Genomic DNA, 19,223 nt, shown 5'->3' with positions numbered 1-19,223 from the left:
TGTCATGCTTCCTATCCACGCATCGTTCTGTGAAATCAGCTTTTCACCATTTAGCAACACTGCTACACCAACTTCCACAGCAGCTTCTTATCTAGTGTTTTCAATTTGATAGAGGTCTATAAGGCCTGACAACTTGAAACCTCAGTCTCCATTCAATCCCATTGCCTTTGTTTTTCTACATGGCCACTCAAATGCACATCATCATACCTATGACCTGTAAACAAAGCACTCTGACAACAAGTGTGTTTCTATGGAAACTGTATTTCTGAAAATAGAGTACAAAAGTTGAGACACTACTAAAAAAATGTTTCAAGCACAGTTAGGTTAATTGCGGTGTTTCCCAAATTAAATCCTAGGGACCTTAAGGAGTACACGTTTTGGTGTTTGCCCTAGCACTACACAGCTGATTCAAATAATTAAAGCTTGATGAGTTGATTATTTGAATCAGCTGTGTAGTGCTAGGGCAAACAACTAAATATGCACCCCTTGGGGTCCCCAGGACCAAGTTTGGGAAACGCTGGGTTAATGCCTCCAGGGTTCAAAGATACAAATCTATTGATCAACTCGGCAGAAAGAGACAAGTTACATAGACAATGACACACTGACTGACGATAGCACTCTTAAACACGAATGACACATTGCTGAACACAGAGAGGAGTTAGTGTGTTCACTGTATAACAGTCAGCAGCCTAGAGTGGGCTGGCAGACATGGTGAATCAGAATATAGTTAGGAATTCAGAAAATGGAATTGTGTTCAATACTGTATGTTCCATGGAGCTAGCCAATATCAGAAGATATCAGTATGTCTGTGCATACAGTAAATCATTGTGATAAAATGAAGACCCCCTTTAGGAAAACCCAAAAGAACATGACCAAATAAACAAAAACACATATCTACACTAAGACTGCTCATAATGTAATGTAACTATTAAAGACAAAGGGTGATGTAAGGTTTGGTAGTGCTAGTCTTAGGCGATAAAAACAGTATATTAACCAACACAAGGTTGTGCATGGTTTGAAAACACTTGAATTAACATGATCACTTAACAAGCATTTCATCAGTTGCATCTCGAATGCACCAACATTTATTCTAGACAGTACGTCCACCCACATGATACATACATATTTTAGCTATCAAGTCACTTCAGAGCATTCCTCAAACACGAGGGAAAATATTCCCTGTATAATGACGACACAACCAACAGCCTTCTGCTGTTGATACTTGAGTTATAAGATTACATGGTGAGGAATTCAGCCCAGTAAAACCTCGTCTGAGGAGACTGACCCAGAGAGACCAAGGCAAACCGTCTCCATCAGTGGAGGCTGGTGGGAGGAGCTATAGGAGGATGGGCTCATTGTAATGGCTGGAATGGAATAAATGGAACATTATCAAACACATCAAACATATGGAAACCACATTTGACTTCGTTCCATTTATCCCATTCCTCCATTCCAGCCATTACAATGAGCCCGTCCCCCTATAGTTCCTCCCACCAGCCTCCACTGGTCTCCATCCAATACAACAGAGGCACAGACAAAGTTATGTTACATAAATCTTTCATAATATAGACCAAATGTGATATAAAGTTTAAAATAAAAAGTGAGACTGTGGGATACTTCCACACAAGCCTGTATTACCCTTATATATTATTACCCTTAGTTATTTTCCATGTGTTGTGCTGTTGAACATAGACTACAGCGCCACCAGAGCGACACTATTATTACTACACCTACAGCTCGGACCATTGCAAATGGTAAAAACACAACATCTAGCTCTCAACAAACCTACCCTTAAAGGGGCAATCAGCAGTTGCTACCGCCATTTTGGGACTTATAAATTAATGATATGTACCTATTGATTCTTGAAGAATATAACTTATAAAAGCCTCATGAGCAAAGCACAACGGTCATACCCAGAAACCAAAATATAATTTTTTTGACTCCAATGTTTGTAAACAAAGTAAATGTAAACAAACACTGTATAGCCTAAAAACATGGTTAAAACTATCATTTTGATATAATGGATGGTCAGTCCTTGCATCCATAGCTCTGTCTTTGAATTTGAGTGGTTACATTTCTCCAGTCCTTCCCCCCAGCTTTTAACCGTAACAACAGTGGGGTTCAAAGCTTTGCTATTGTTTCAACTGTTTCAACTGCTGATAGCCACTTTAAGATACTCAGAACATTCCGCAAACATTCTGTAAACACTGAAGTCTTGTTGTTGTCTAACCAATGAAATATTAGTACTGTTAGCAATGCAAGATCTACACTGTACATGAGACAGAATACTAGTACGGATGAAAACACATGGACATCATCTTTAGTCACCTATTGGGAGAACATGGAATTACTGTCTTTACAGTATGCCTTAACATTATATCATAACCCATATCATAACATTACACAATAAAGGATAACACTCCAGACAAACATACCTTAGTATGAAACGTGTTACAGCGTGAGTAACAGTTCCCAAAACAATACTGAGACTTGCAGATCAGTGGATCTCAGTACCATGGTGAAATAGAGGCCAAATTGAAGATTTTATCATTACAATTATGTTAGAGAGGGGAACATCCAATTGGGTGGTTGATTGCTTGATTGATTGACTGACACACTGAGAGATAGGGAGTGATGTGTGTGTCCAGCAGTACGTCCATGATGGAGATGCAGACGCACAGGGGGTTGAGGGTTGGGGGGCTCCTCTCATCTCTTCCCCCACTCCCTCTTTCAATCCCTCTATTTTCACTCGTCTCCCTTCATCTTCATCTGCGCCTGCATCTGGGAAATCATCTGCTGCATACGCCTCAGCTACAGAGAGAAGAGAAGGAAACAGACAGAAAGAGGGAAAGAGATAGTTGAGTAAAACAAATACCAGAGGCTATCAGCCATTCCAAACATGACAAGTTGTATCCATTGTAAAAAGATAATACAATGAGCCACCTAACTTTTTGAGAGCCTTAATGAACATTTTATTTTTTACACAATAGAAAATATATCCATCTAGTGTCGTGGATAGGACTTCAAGTGGACCATTTGACTTCACCGAATTGGGGTAAAATGGACTCCAACTCATTTTCACACTTGGGTAGGGGCGTGTGACTGAATAATAGATTTACATATTTACTTTAATATTTAAAACTACATCAAACCAGGTTTGTACTCTATAGAACTCTGTGTGTTGCAAACTGAAGGAATGCGATCAAACGTTAACACTTTGCTAAACTGATCTGGTATTCAAAGCTGCTTTTCTACAGGAATGTGGGTCTGTGACTCTGCTTAAAGGGTTACATCCCCAATTTGGTACTAGTGTTAAAAACTACACCACTACAAGTGCAAACACTTTAAGGGTCTTCAGAATTCAGCAAACAACGTACCAATCTCTAAAGAATATTTTTCTGTTTGACTGAAAACCTTTTTCTTAACATCAGTTATTGAACATAAACCTTGAACACATAGTGTAGCTTCTTGCTAGCTGAATACCAGTGCTCTCAGAACCACATTGTGGAGTTGATAACATTATTTGAAGGTGCTGTATGGGTGAGATGAGAATCTACTGTTCCATATGGGGTATCATGTGGACAGTGTGTTGAAAGCAGAGCCACTACCATTTATGCATTATACTTTGTACTTATTGTATTCAGATTGTTTTTATGCACTTTACTAACAGATGTATTTCACTTGATTGTGATTTAGACTGAACTTTACTTTATGGTAACTTCCCCCCCCTTGCGGTGATTTGCCTCCTACATTATCCTATTTTAAATTTATAATTGGACAGAATAAACAACCCCAAATTAGTTTGTGTCCTGTGCTGGGTTTACTTTCGCCAGGCTACATATACAGTTGAAGTCGGAAGTTTACATACACTTAGGTTGGAGTCATTAAAGCTAGTTTTTCAACCACTTCACTAATTTCTTGTTAACAAACTATAGTTTTGGCAAGTTGGTTAGGACATCTACTTTGTGCATGACACAAGTAATTTTTCCAACAATTGTTTACAGACAGATTATTTCACTTATAATTCACAGTATCACAATTCCAGTGGATCAAAAGTTTACATACACTAAATTGACTGTGCCTTTAAACAGCTTGGAAAATTCCAGAAAATGATGTCATGGCTTTAGAAGCTTCTGATAGGCTAATTGACATCATTTGAGTCAATTGGAGGTGTACCTATGGATGTATTTCAAGGCCTACCTTCAAACCCAGTGCCTCTTTGCTTGACATCATGGCAAAATCAAAAGAAATCAGGCAAGACCTCAGAAAAAAATTGTAGACCTCCATAAGTCTGGTTCATTCTTGGGAGCAATTTCCAAATGCCTGAAGGTACCACGTTCATCTGTACAAACAATAGTACTCAAGTATAAACAGCATGGGACCACACAGCCGTCATTGGGGCGGCAGCGTAGCCTAGTGGTTAGAGCGTCGGACTAGTAACCGAAAGGTTGCAAGTTCGAATCCCCGAGCTGACAAAGTACAAATCTGTCGTTCTGCCCCTGAACAAGGCAGTTAACCCATCATAGGCCATCATTGAAAATAAGAATTTCTTCTTAACTGACTTGCCTAGTTAAATAAAGGTAAAATAAAAATACTGCTCAGTAAGGAGGTGTGTTCTGTCTCCTAGAGATGAATGTATTTTGGTGGGCAAATCAATCCCACAACAACAGCAAAGGACCTTGTGAAGATTCTGGAGGAAACTGGTACAAAAGTATCTATAGCCACAGTAAAACGAGTCCTATGTCGACATAACCTGAAAGGCCGCTCAGCAAGGAAGAAGCCACTGCTCCAAAACCGCCATAAAAAAGCCAGACTACGGTTTGCAACTGCACATGGGGACAAAGATTGTACTTTTTGGAGAAATGTCCTCTGGTCTGATGAAACAAAAATAGAATTGTTTGGCCTTAATGACCATCGCTATGTTTGGAGGAAAAAGGGGCAGGCTTGCAAGCCGAAGAACACCATCCCAACCGTGAAGCACGGGGGTGGCAGCATCATGCACTTCACAAAATAGATGGCGTCATGAGGAAGGACAATTATGTGGATATATTGAAGCAACATCTCAAGACATCAGTCAGGAAGTTAAAGCTTGGTGGCAAATGGGTCTTCCAAATGAACAATGACCCCAAGCATACATCCAAAGTTGTGGCAAAATGGCTTAAGGACAACAAAGTCAAGGTATTGGAGTGGCCATCAAAAAGCCCTGACCTCAATCCTATAGAAAATTTGTGGGCAGAACTGAAAAAGCGTGTGCGAGCAAGGAGGCCTACAAACCTGACTCAGTTACACCAGCTCTGTCAGGAGGAATGGGCCAAAATTCACCCAACTTATTGTGGGAAGCTTGTGGAAGGCTACCTGAAACATTTGACCCAAGTTAAACAATTTAAAGGCAATGCTACCAAATACTAATTGAGTGTATGTAAACTTCTGACCCAGTGGGAATGTGATGAAAGAAATAAAAGCTGAAATAAATAATTTTCTCTACTATTATTCTGACATTTCACATTCTTAAAATAAAGTGGTGATCCTAACTGACCTAAGACAGGGAATTTCTACTAGGATTAAATGTCAGGAATTGTGAAAAACTGAGTTTAAATGTATTTGGCTAAGGTGTATGTAAACTTCCGACTTCAACTGTATGCTATCTTGGGTAAATAAATGAAACTAGCTCCAGTAAGCTAATCTTTATTAGTGTGAACTGTATTACTGTACTGTATTGTATTATATGGTCTGGAATTACGCACATCGTTCAAACCATGATAAAGCATGGCGAGAAAATGCGATTCTGGTGCAGTCTACATAGTTACAAGTATAGGCTAGCTAAATAGATTTTAATTTTGAAATATAATAGGGCCTATTTGTATAATTAGTAGGCTGACGCATATATACCTTTCATAATATTTCCCCTAATGTTATTAGCCTACTTCCGCTTTTTCAGTCTATTGTTGTTCCTTCCTTGCTTTCAAAAGTTAAATGAAATATGTTTTGTTGTCCTTATCTTCATCATTTTAATGATGTCCTTGAATAATATAGGACTAGAATTTAGATGCAGAAGGCTTTCACTTCTATTCACGAAGATTGAATGGTTATGGGTCTGAATAAATAAATAACTGCTATAGTCTACCGCCATCGCGCATTCACTCTTCTTTCAATGAGTTCTATTGGCTGCTGTATTTAACATTCAGCAAACAAGAGCTTGTGTCCCTATTTGAATAGTCTATTGGTATAAGAAATGCAAAAAAAATCATGTCCAGCAAGCTAATCTACTCTAGCTTATTATGAAGCTTATTATGCATAACCAATCATGAATTAACTAAATATAAGGCTAATACTGCATTGAATAGGCTAGCACATCTATATGTAGGGCTATATATCAATCTAGAACATGATTATCTATTTTGGATGCAATTTGAATGGAGTTGATGGAGAGAGAGAAAGACTGCAAGAGAGTGCACTGATTTAAAGATATTTGAGTGATAGGCTGTTTAAAAACTCTGCAGCTGCAATAAAACATTTTATAATCTTTACAATTAAAAAAATAAGGTGACCCACAAAAGCCAAATGGAGATGTGTAAATGAAACGCGTATTCGGTCTTTATATTAATGTAGCATAGGCTATACTGCAGCAAATGCAGGGGTACCTGTCATAAGACAAAAAGTTACCATGATGCAATGATAGGTCTACATGCATTGTGAACTGCGCTCCATACTGAGATGGGTCTGTCCCCACCCTGAGCGTTGGTTCATCATGCAGAGGCTGTAGATAAGCCAGATTTAGACATCGCATGTAATTTAACAGTGCCATTTTACGCCATGCTGTTCATATAAATAATTTATTACACTGCTCAAAAAAATAAAGGGAACACTTAAACAACACTCCAAGTCAATCACACTTCTGTGAAATCAAACTGTCCACTTAGGAAGCAACACTGATTGACAATACATTTCACATGCTGTTGTGCAAATGGAATAGACAACAGGTGGGAATTATAGGCAATTAGCAAGACACCCCCAATAAAGGAGTGGTTCTGCAGGTGGTGACCATAGACCACTTCTCAGTTCCTATGCTTCCTGGCTGATGTTTTGGTCACTTTTGAATGCTGGCGGTGCTTTCATTCTAGTGGTAGCATGAGACGAAGTCTACAACCCACACAAGTGGCTCAGGTAGTGCAGCTCATCCAGGATGGCGCATCAATGCGAGCTGTGGCAAGAAGGTTTGCTGTGTCTGTCAGCATAGTGTCCAGAGCATGGAGGCGCTACCAGGAGACAGGCCAGTACATCAGGAGACGTGGAGGAGGCCGTAGGAGGGCAACAACCCAGCAGCAGGACCGCTACCTCTGCCTTTGTGCAAGGAAGAGCAGGAGGAGCACTGCCAGAGCCCTGCAGCAGGCCACAAATGTGCATGTGTCTGCTCAAACGGTCAGAAACAGACTCCATGAGGGTGGTATGAGGGCCCGACGTCCACAGGTGGGGGTTGTGCTTACAGCCCAACACCGTGCAGGACGTTTGGCATTTGCCAGAGAACACCAAGATTGGCAAATTCGCCACTGGCGCCCTGTGCTCTTCACAGATGAAAGCAGGTTCACACTGAGCACGTGACAGACGTGACAGAGTCTGGAGACGCCGTGGAGAACGTTCTGCTGCCTGCAACATCCTCCAGCATGACCGGTTTGGCGGTGGGTCAGTCATGGTGTGGGGTGGCATTTCTTTGGGGGGCAGCACAGCACTCCATGTGCTCGCCAGAGGTAGCCTGACTGCCATTAGGTACCGAGATGAGATCCTCAGACCCCTTGTGAGACCATATGCTGGTGCGGTTGGCCCTGGGTTCCTCCTAATGCAAGACAATGCTAGACCTCATGTGGCTGGAGTGTCAGCAGTTCCTGCAAGAGGAAGGCATTGATGCTATGGACTGGCCCGCCCGTTCCCCAGACCTGAATCCAATTGAGCACATCTGGGACATCATGTCTCGCTCCATCCACCAACGCCACGTTGCACCACAGACTGTCCAGGAGTTGGCGGATGCTTTAGTCCAGGTCTGGGAGGAGATCCCTCAGGAGACCATCCGCCACCTCATCAGGAGCATGTCCAGGCGTTGTAGGGAGGTCATACAGGCACGTGGAGGCCACACACACTACTGAGCCTCATTTTGACTTGTTTTAAGGACATTACATCAAAGTTGGATCAGCCTGTAGTGTGGTTTTCCACTTTAATTTTGAGTGTGACTCCAAATCCAGACCTCCATGGGTTGATAAATTGGATTTCCATTGATTATTTTTGTGTGATTTTGTTGTCAGCACATTCAACTATGTAAAGAAACAAGTATTTAATAAGATTATTTCATTCATTCAGATCTAGGATGTGTTATTTTAGTGTTCCCTTTATTTTTTTGAGCAGTGTATAATTTACCGGTTTCTCACAGTTATTTATCCTGGGAAAGGGGAGTGGTTTTGGTCCGCAAATCCCAGTAACCGGGTTCCCGCAATTCAGCTCTGTACAAAACCTATCTGATCTTACATAAGGACACAGCCCCCACCAGCAGCACAGCCAGTGTACACCCTGTATACAATATCCTATACATCGCCTGGCCTGGCTTATTCCCACCACTTAACTGGACAGTAAGTCAGATATTATGTCATATCCTGCGCAGACATGTTAACTAACACCTTTAACTGTACCCCACCCTGTTCTCTCTATACATCGCCATGGGAATACAAACAGGCCAATCAGAGGCAATCAGGAAGAAGAGGGTAATTTATTATTTTCTTACAAATCACTGCCTCCACAGTTTAGAATGTAAACAATGTAAACCAAGATGGCCAAAAAGGGTATAAGCCAGGTTCGGTCCCGGCAAAATAATAGTGGAGGACGTCATACCGGTAAAACATCTGCTTATCACAATAATTCAAACGAAATGCCAAGAAAACTGTAGGCTATTACAACATTATTTATCATTACCGCATGTCAGAGGCATAAAACATTTACGAATGGTCTTGAAAATAGGTGGTATACGCTCCAAAATGCAATGTGGTTCAATGCGAACACTGAAATTTTGCCAAGGCAGAGATCAGTGGCCGACACCGAGACACGCGCAGACAGCAGTGGACACTGATTGACAATAGCTGAATGTCATTACACTTTGTGGTGTTTTGTGTAACAGATCTCTCTTTCCATTCACCAAGTTTGGAGGCTGGAAATATGTTGCGAGTGGATGAACGTGCTCAGGTAGCCTAGTAAAGGAGAGTGGAGTAAATTGAGCCAAAGGGGTAAGTTGAATCACCCTTGTTTCTACGAAACCATACACAAAATGTATAATTTGACCAAATATTTAAGTAGAGGTCATCATTTCACGGAGTCTGTGAACGAAGAAACCACATGGAAGAAGTGGTAAGCAAGTTAGGTCCAAAAAACAGATTTTTACCAAGTCAAATTAATGTATTGTGTTAGAGTTTTCATGATGCTTGTATCTAAACCAAAGTAGATCATTTTTAGATTGTTCTATATATCAGTTGGGGTCTCTATAATCTTCAATATGAGGTCATAAATCTAGCATGAAAGTGCATCCTTGTAGCTGTGTGTGCTACTATAGTCAAAATGTTTGCCTTGGGGTAAGTTGAGCCAATGACTATGGGGTAAGTTGAGGCAATGGCAAGTTGAGTAAATTGAAGTGTGTTCTTCCTGGGCATAATGCATGGCATTATCTCTGGGATATGAAGTAAAAACAGGACCTGTGTTTAAAAAAGTACAAAGTGTTAGGTGTTAAGCCTGTTTAAAATATGCTTAAAATGGTTAAAAGACAAAAAAGCGATTGTGATTGTGTTGAATTTTGCTTGTAAATTAAGATAGACATGGTTTTAAAAAGGTAGAGGTAATATTTTATTCAGTACATACATTTGTAGGCGGCTTAACGTACCCTGTCCCGTGGCTCAACTTACCCCATTCATTTATTACCTAAAACCTAGTTAACCCTATGAGAGCATCCTAGGACCTAGTTAACCCAATGAGAGCATCCTAGGACCTAGTTAACCCAATGAGAGCATCCTAGGACCTAGTTAACCCTATGAGAGCATCCTAGGACCTAGTTAACCCTATGAGAGGATCCTAGGACGTAGTTAACCCTATGAGAGCACCCGAGGACCTAGTTAACCCTATGAAAGCATCCTAGGACCTAGTTAACCCAATGAGAGCATCCTAGGACCTAGTTAACCCTATGAGAGCATCCTAGGACCTAGTTAACCCTATGAGAGGATCCTAGGACGTAGTTAACCCTATGAGAGCACCCGAGGACCTAGTTAACCCTATGAGAGCATCCTAGGACCTAGTTAACCCTATGATAGCATCCTAGGAGCTAGTTAACCCTATGAGAGCATCCTAGGACCTAGTTAACCCTATGAGAGCATCCTAGGACCTAGTTAACCCTATGAGAGCAACCAGTGCTGCAGTAGCTACTCACCTCAGCCTCCTTCTGCAGGAGAATCTGGTCTTTGTCCATCATATCCTCCTCCACAGCTCTGTAGGGAATGTTTAAGGGAACATATTAACTACTGTAATATGTTAGAGTAGTCTCAGCACAGACAGACAGACAGACAGACAGACAGACAGACAGACAGACAGACAGACAGACAGACAGACAGACAGACAGACAGACAGACAGACAGACAGAGTGTGAGAGAGTGTGAGAGAGAGAGAGAGAAACACTGCAGATAGGAGACTGACCTGCCAGGTCTCTTCAGTCTCTCTGAACGGAAGTTCTCGTAGTGCAGGTCCTGAGTGACCTCCTGGAGGTCCTGCATGTGGGTGCTGGAAACACACACAACCATCACACATTTCAATATCACAATTTGGCTTGTGCAAACCCCCATAAAACTGAGCAACAGATGGACAGACTTGAAGTTCTCTGTTCAACCACTAAGTGGCAGTATAGTAATACATATCCAACAGAAGTATGCGATAAGAGCATGCATAGATTACTTTTACATTTACTCCAAATCAGGGGTACGCCAAATAAAAATGTGATTCGCATTTTTTTCTTTCTTCACATTTTCAAACATTTATATTTTCCAACGGGGCTATACATTTGGGTGAGTTTTTTTTTCTCGCCTGAGTTGCCTCGTTTCACTGCCAAAAATAAAATTCAACCATCTAGTGTTCAGTGAAAGAACAACACAATGTCAAATACAGGTAGCCTAGTCAAATAATTAACATCCAATCACATTAACCGTTACTCTCTTACGGGAATTCCACTAATGGTCCGTGTGTAGCCAAACGTAGCTGCTGCTCATTCCGTTTGCTCTCAAATTGATGAATTGTTAAAACAAAGTGTGTCCATAGAGACACATACCAGCTCTACTGGTAGTACTGCTACTACCAGCAGTACTACACCTGCACACGACACAAGTTGTTCTGCTTCCACGAGATCATCCAATGCTAGCATCAGTAATTCTACATTTGTTGTTAGCCCAGCTAGCGCACTGACAGTTGTGAATCTGATGCAGCCGAAGAGCTGCTTCCCTTACCCGGGAAAGCACCGAACAACCAACAGGGACGTTGGACCATCGAAAAGGCGCAAATATGATGAGAACTACATTGATTTGGGGTTCACTTCTATTGGGAGTAGTGCCTTTCCACAGGCACAGTGTGTTATATGTGCAAAAGTACTGTCTCACAACTCGATGAAACCTTCACTCTTGTGCAGACATTTAGAAACAAAACATGCCAAGTTGAAAAATAAGCCACTGGAGTTTTTGGAGCGAGAATTAAGACGACTTTCAAGTAGTAAGACATGTATAAAAGCAACAGATACCATTAATAAGCAGGGGCTAGAAGCGTCTTATATGGTGAGCTACCGAGTGGTTAGGACAGGCAAGCCACATACTATTGTGGAGGACTTAATTGTTCCTGCTGCCGCAGATATGGCTGGGACAATGCTGGGGGAAAAGGCCAAAATAACTATACAGACAATGCCTCCATCAAACAACACTGTTTCACGACGTATCAGTGACATGGCAGGAGATGTTTTGAAACAATTACTGCTTCGCATACAAGCCAGTGAATTCTATGCGATACAGCTGGATGAGTCAACAGATGTGGCGGGCCTGGCACAGCTCCTGGTATATGTCCGTTACGTTTATGGGGGGTCAATTAAGGAAAACATCTTCTTCTGGAAACCAGGAGAGGATATTTTTAAAGTACTGGACAGCTTTGTGACATCAAATGGACTTTGGTGGTCAAGATGTGTTGGTTTCTGTACTGATGGCGCAAAAGCCATGACAGGGAGACATAGTGGAGTGGTAACGCGCGTGCAAGCAGTTGCTCCCGACGCCACTTTGGTACACTGCAACATCCACCGAGAGGCTCTTGTTGGCAAGGGAATGACTGACAGCTTGAAAGACGGTTTGGACACTACAGTGAAAATGGCTAACTTTGTTAAAACAAGGCCCCTGAACTCTTGTGTATTTTCTGCACTATGCAATGATACGGGCAGCGACCATGTAACGCTTTTACAACATACAGAAGTGCCAAGGTATTGACAAGTTCTTTTTAATTGAGAGAGGAGCTTAAAGTTTTCTTTACTGACCATCATTTTCACTTGTCTGACCACTTGCATGATGACGAGTTTCTCACACGACTGGCCTATCTGGGTGATGTTTTTTCTTGCCTGAATGATCTGAATCTAGGATTACAGGGACTCTCCGCAACTATATTCAATGTGCAGGATAAAATTGAGGCTATGATTAAGAAGTTGGAGCTCTTCTCTGTCTGCATTAACAAGGACAACACACAGGTCTTTTCATCACTGTATGATTTCTTGTGTGCAAATGAACTCAAGCTTATGGAACAATGTCAAATGTGATATAGCGAAGCACCTGAGTGAGCTGGGTGCTCAATTACGCAGGTACTTTCCCCAAATGGATGACACAAAAAACTGGATTCGTTATCCCTTTCATGCCCTGCCTCCAGTCCACCTACCGATATCTGAACAAGAGAGCCTCATCGAAATTGCAAGAAGTGGTTCTGTGAAAATGTAATTTCATCAGAAGCCACTGCCAGATTTCTGGATTGGGCTGCGCTCAGAGTACCCTGCCTTGGCAAATTGCGCTGTTAAGACACTGATGCCCTTTTCAACCACGTACCTATGTGAAAGGGGATTCCCGACCCCCACTAGCATGAAAACTAAGTACAGGTACAGACTGTGTGGAAAATGATTTAAGACTGAGACTCTCCCCAATACAACCCAAAATTGCAGAGTTATGTGCATCCTTTCAAGCACACCCTTCTCATTAACCTGTGGTGAGTTATTCACAATTTTCGATTAACAAATATGGTTTTATATGTAAGATGGTTAAATAAAGAGCAAAATGATTGATTATTATTATATTATGATTTATGCCCTGGTCCTATAAGAGCTCTTTGTCACTTCCCACGAGTCCGGTTGTGACAAAAACTCACACTCATTCTTATGTTTAATAAATGTATCGTATAGTGTGTGTGTGGGGCAGGCTTACAATGATGGCAAAAAACAACATTTGAGAGTGCGCTGACCCTGGTGCTAGAGGGGTACGCAGCTGGAGGTTGAATGTTTGAAGGGGTACGCATTGCGTTGTCGTGGTGACTTACACAAGCATGGTGCGTAGTTTGAGGAAGTCGTTGTGCTCAGGGTTCTCCACCTCTACGACCCCCCAGGGGTAGAGACGACCTCTGATCTTCTTTCCTTTCACCTCAATAAGCTGGTTTGAACCAATCACAGAAAACGGAATGCTCGCCTGAGAGAGGGAGACAGAGGGGGAGGAGTAGAGAGACATGGATGCAAGGGTATGGAAGACAAGGGGATAGAAAGAGGAGACAGAGTGGGAGGAATGTGAAAACAGAGGGATGCAGAAATAGAGGGGTCAGGGAAGGAGAGATAGGTGGAGAAGAGAATAGGAGAATGATGGTTATTGAAGATGAGTGGAATCTACTAGAGCAGGGGTGTCCAACTCATTCCATGGAGGGCCTAGTGTCTGCTACTTTTAGATTTTTCCTTTCAATTAAGACCTCGACAACCAGGTGAGGGGAGTTCTTTGCTAATCAGTGACCTTAATTCATCAATCAAGTACAAGGGAGGAGCAAAAACCCACAGACACTCGGCACTCCATGGAATGACTTTGACACGTGTACGTACTAGAATAAGGAAAAATGACAGGATTGTTCACGTTTGACAAAAAGCCCATTCAAAAGATCAATGGGTCAGTTTCAATAGTATGATTCTCACCCATTCTAAAACCCAGTGGTTAAGAGAAAAATGACATAACAGTGGTTCTATGTCACTCCCAGTCCCATTCAGTAATGGTGTTTCTCCCTGAGTTTCTTTCTCTTAGTTGGTGTTAGTTTTTTACGTCCCAAATGGCACCCTATTCCCTTTATAGTGCAGTACTTTGTTTTGACTAGGGCCCTTAGAACTCTGGTCAAAAGTAGTGCATTATATATGGACTAGTGTGCCATTTGGGACGCAAACTTCCTGTGTGTGTCGTACCTTCAGTATTCGTGTCTGCTCCTTGAACTCCTCATCCTCATCTGAGTCAGCGTCTGGCAGTTGGTAGATCCTGATGCCATGCTCTGCAATCTCATCCAGGATCTGCCAATACAGCAACACACAAGATCAATACAGAGTCTCAACCCCGCCGTGACCTTCTGACCTCTCACACTTCCTCAGGTCAATCCTCATCTGCTTCCCAGAGGAATAAGTTGTCCTGGGGTGTTGATCTAAGGTCAGTGTTGCAATCTGTGCCTAAGGGCAACCTGTACCCGGAGGCCGGAGCCACCCCCCAGCCCAGCTGCAATCCCTCTCATCTGAACCAGGCAGTTTTGGATGGCTGTCATGTTGGGCTGAGAGACAATCAATCCCACAGTAGGACAAGAACATGCTCCCTCTGCAACATAATGAAACTGTCACTGCTGTCTGTTAGTCAGGCCTCTCCTCCCTCTGTGTCACTGTTTCAGACATGGCCCAGCCTCCATGACAGGAGTGGGATTCTGGACACGCCATTTCTCTCTCCCTCTTATTACTTCTAGTTTTACCCACTTACCCCGGGGGAGCGGGGGGGTGTCTAACAGAGTCATAAGAAAAGTTCTCCCCCCTCCTTTCTTCAACCCCCAGCGGTGAAGCAACAACACAAAGGCCTTTCTTCACTAGTATCTAGGGGACAGATGGAAATATTTATTATTTTATAAATCAAAAGGTGTATTCTCTGTTTTCTCAAGAGCAAAATTGAATTAACAATGCACGAGTGTTGCATGAAGTGTTGTTTTCCTGACATTTTTGGGGACTTTCATGTAATCTATAAAGGACAGTATGGAGAGAGGCAGGAGTCCAGGATGTGAGAGCACATTTTTCCTATAGAGCAGGCCACTGTTCCAGCTCCTGTTATGGCTGTGGGTTGTTTTCTCAGCGCGCTCAGAGCAGAGTGTGTGTGATAGGGTCTGTGTGGGGAGTGGAGGGTATTGTTAAGGACCACATCTGAAAGCAAACAGACTTATGGGACCCGGAGGAGAGCGTGGCACAGGACCAGACCTTCTCCCCATCGCACACACATGCAAGTTCCCACACAGAACGGACAAGTATCAGTTTGGTGGGATAGGACTGGGAGTTTTGAGGAACATGACACAGAGGGGTAAAAAAAAGGATTAGACACAACAGCAGGAAAAAAGTAACAAACAAACCTGGTTATGTAAATCCACAGCTATGAGGAAAATGAAGAAACATGCAGAAAAACATATTTTTGAATGTATCAGAGATGGGAGGGATACAGAAGTAGCCTCCTGCAAAACCACAGATACGACAAACAATACACTCAACAACTAACTATCATAACACAAGGATGAGAAGTGATATCAGTGGGAGATTTACGAGAGGGCTGGAGTTAGGAATTCACCTAAAAACAGAATGTTAAGTCATGGAATCCAACCACTCAACAGGTGTTTGGACATGTTTCCCAACCTGCTTAACTTAATAACTATTTACCTGGAATTTACACTACCATCTATTTACAGCAGCCTGACTTAACAAACCACAACTGTAAACACTAGCTTCAGCAGTGATGAGGTGTTCATACCACTGCCTGGTCTAAATACGTCTAAATTAGACAAATATAGCACACACAACCGATGCCATGTCAATTCTAGTTTTTATCCTATTTATATATCTTAACACTTTAAAGCAGGGATCATCAACTAGATTCAGTCGCAGGCCGATTTTATCTTGAGCAGATCGTCAGGGGTCCGGAACATAATTACAAATAATTTGTAGACGCAAAATGACTGCAAGAAGCCCAAACAGAAATAACAGTTGACTAAAACGTTACAATTTCAAACCTTACTTACATTTGTATACGATCACATAAACTGAGGGTACAAAACATTAGCTCTTTCCATGAGATAGACTGACCAGGCGAATCCAGATGAATGCTATGATCCCTTATTGATGTCACCTGTTAAATCCACTTTAAATCAGTATAGATGAAGGGGAGGAGACAGGTTAAATAAGGATTTTTTAAGCCTTGAGACAGTTGAGCTATGGATTGTGTATCTGTGCCATTCAGAGGGTGAATGGGCAAGACAAAATATTTAAGTGCCTTTGAACGGGCTGTGGTGGTATGTGCCAGGCGCACTGGTTTGAACTGCAACGCTGCTGGGATTTTCATGCTCAACAGTTTCCGGTGTATCAAGAATGGTCCACCACCCAAAGGACATCCAGCCAACTTGACAACTGTGGGAAGCATTGGAGTCAACATAGGCCAGCATCCCTTTGGAATGCTTTCAAGCCATGCCCTGACTAATTGAGGCAGTTCTGAGGGCAAAAGGGGGTGCAACTCAATATTAGGAAGGTGTTCCTCATGTTTTGTCTATCTCTCTCTATTATGTGTGGGAATACTTTGGAACAGATTTCCTCAAATAAAATCACTTGGAGCTGATTTGCTGGTGTTTTTACAGTCTTTCATGTCCAACAATAAAAAATAAATATATGTAACAGTGCCTTCAAAAGCATTCATACCCCTTGACTTATTCCACATTTTGTTGTGTTACAGCATGAATTCAAAATTGATTCAATATTTTCTCATCCATCTACACACAGTACCCCATAATGACAAAGTGAAAACATATTTTTTAGACATTTTAGCAAATATATTGAAAATGAAATAAAAAAATATCTCATTTACGTAAGAATTCACACCACCGAGTCAATTCTTGTTAGAATCACATTTGGCAGCGGTTACAGCTGTGAGTCTTTCTGGGTAAGTCTCTGAGAGCTTTGCACACCTGGATTGTACATTATTATTTTTAAAAATGTTCCAAGCTCTGTCAAGTTGGTTGTTGATCATTGCTAGTCAGCCATTTTCAAGTCTTGCCATAGATTTTCAAGCCGATATAAGTCAAAACTGTAATTAGGCCACTCAGAAACAATCAATGTCATCTTGGTAACAACTTCTTGGTAACAACTCCAGTGTATATCCCATTTCCATTTATTTTTATCCCAATAAACTCCCTAGACCTTGCCAATGACACGCATACACATAACATGATGCAGCCACCACCATGCTTGAAAACATGAAGAGTGGTACTCAGTGACACATTGTGTTGGATTTGCCCCAAATGTAACGCTTTGTATTCAGGACATAAAGTACATTTCTTTGCCACATTTCTTGCAGTTTTACTTATTACTTATTTACTTTACTTAGAGAATTATTGCAAACAGGATGCATGTTTTGGAATATCTGTATTCTGTACAGCCTTCCTTCTTTTCATTTTTGTGGTTGAATCTGTGTTTGAAATTCATTGCTTGTCTGAGGGACCTTACAGATAATTGTATGCGTGGGGTACAGATAGTGATAAAAAAAGAATGTTAAACACTATTATTGCACACAGTCAGTCCATGCAACTTATTATGTGACTTCTTTAGCAAATGTGTACTCCTGAACTTATTATGGCTTCCCATAACAGGATTGAATACTTCTTTACTAAAGACATTTCAGCTTTTCATTTTTAATGAATTTATAAAATTCCTAAAAACATATTTCCACTTTGACATCATGGGATATTTTGTGTGTAGGCCAGTGACACAAACTTTGACCATGCTCTTACACCAGCCTCTCTCCTTACTGTCTAGCTAGCCTGCTGATTACAGTTCTGTGCTGTAATTGGAAAGAGAGAAAGGAAATACGGGGGAACATTTTTGGACCCTCCGCCTCTCTCTCTTAGTCTCTCTCTCTTAGTCTCTCTCTCTCTCCCTCTTAGTCTCTCTCTCTTAGTCTCTCTCTCTTAGTCTCTCTCCGTCTCTCTCTCTCCGTCTCTCTCTCTCCGTCTCTCTCTCTCCGTCTCTCTCTCTCCGTCTGTCTCTCTCTCTCAGTCTCTCTCTCTCAGTCTCTCTCTCTCAGTCTCTCTCTCTCCGTCTCTCTCTCTCAGTCTCTCTCTCTCCGTCTCTCTCTCTCCGTCTCTCTCTCTCCGTCTCTCTCTCTTAGTCTCTCTCTCTCTCTCAGTCTCTCTCTTAGTCTCTCTTAGTCTCTCTCTCAGTCTCTCTCTCTCAGTCTCTCACTCTCAGTCTCTCTCTCTCTGTCTCTCTCTCTCTGTCTCTCTCTCTCTGTCTCTCTCTCTGTCTCTCTCTCAGTCTCTGTCTCTCTCTGTCTCTCTCTCTCAGTCTCTCTCTCTGTCTCTCTCTCTGTCTCTCTCTCTCTGTCTCTCTCTCTCTGTCTCTCTCTCTGTCTCTCTCTGTCTCTCTCTCTCTGTCTCTCTCTCCCTCTCTTAGTCTCTCAGTCTCTCTCTCTCTCTCTGTCTCTCAGTCTCTCTGTCTCTCTCTCTGTCTCACACTCTCACAGTCTCTCTCAGTCTCTCTCTCTCTGTCTCAGTCTCTCACAGTCTCTCTCTCAGTCTCTCTCTCTCAGTCTCTCTCTTAGTCTCTGTCTCTCTCTGTCTCTCTCTGTCTCTCTCTGTCTCTCTCTGTCTCTCTGTCTCTCTCTCTCCGTCTCTCTCTCTCCGTCTCTCTCTCTCCGTCTCTCTCTCTCCGTCTCTCTCTCTTAGTCTCTCTCTGTCTCTCAGTCTCTCTCTTAGTCTCTCTCTCTGTCTCTCTCTCAGTCTCTCTCTTAGTCTCTCTTAGTCTCTCTCTCAGTCTCTCTCTCTCTGTCTCTCTCTCTCTCAGTCTCTCTCTCAGTCTCTCTCTCAGTCTCTGTCTCTCTCTGTCTCTCTCTCTCAGTCTC

The 19,223-nt window shown here is 42.1% G+C and overlaps 1 protein-coding gene across 1 annotated transcript in view; it reads right to left on the bottom strand.

Moving 5' to 3' along the window:
• Nucleotides 1-241: 241 nt before the first annotated feature.
• The window catches only part of LOC106585049 (septin-2), a 55,420-nt gene continuing 36,438 nt past the window's right edge, over nucleotides 242-19,223 (bottom strand). Inside the window, exons 8-12 of the mRNA XM_014170804.2 lie at nucleotides 14,510-14,611; nucleotides 13,615-13,760; nucleotides 10,714-10,797; nucleotides 10,451-10,508; nucleotides 242-2,811 (exon numbers count right to left, since the gene is read on the bottom strand). Coding sequence (XP_014026279.1) covers nucleotides 2,746-2,811; nucleotides 10,451-10,508; nucleotides 10,714-10,797; nucleotides 13,615-13,760; nucleotides 14,510-14,611 — 456 coding nt within the window. The 3' untranslated portion in view covers nucleotides 242-2,745. The remainder of the gene's footprint in view (nucleotides 2,812-10,450; nucleotides 10,509-10,713; nucleotides 10,798-13,614; nucleotides 13,761-14,509; nucleotides 14,612-19,223) is intronic.

The sequence above is a fragment of the Salmo salar genome, chromosome ssa24 (assembly GCF_905237065.1).
Source record: "Salmo salar chromosome ssa24, Ssal_v3.1, whole genome shotgun sequence".
Classification (NCBI taxonomy): Eukaryota; Metazoa; Chordata; class Actinopteri; order Salmoniformes; family Salmonidae; genus Salmo; species Salmo salar.
Note: the sequence above shows the minus strand (reverse complement) of the source record. Positions and strands in the feature narration are given on the sequence as shown.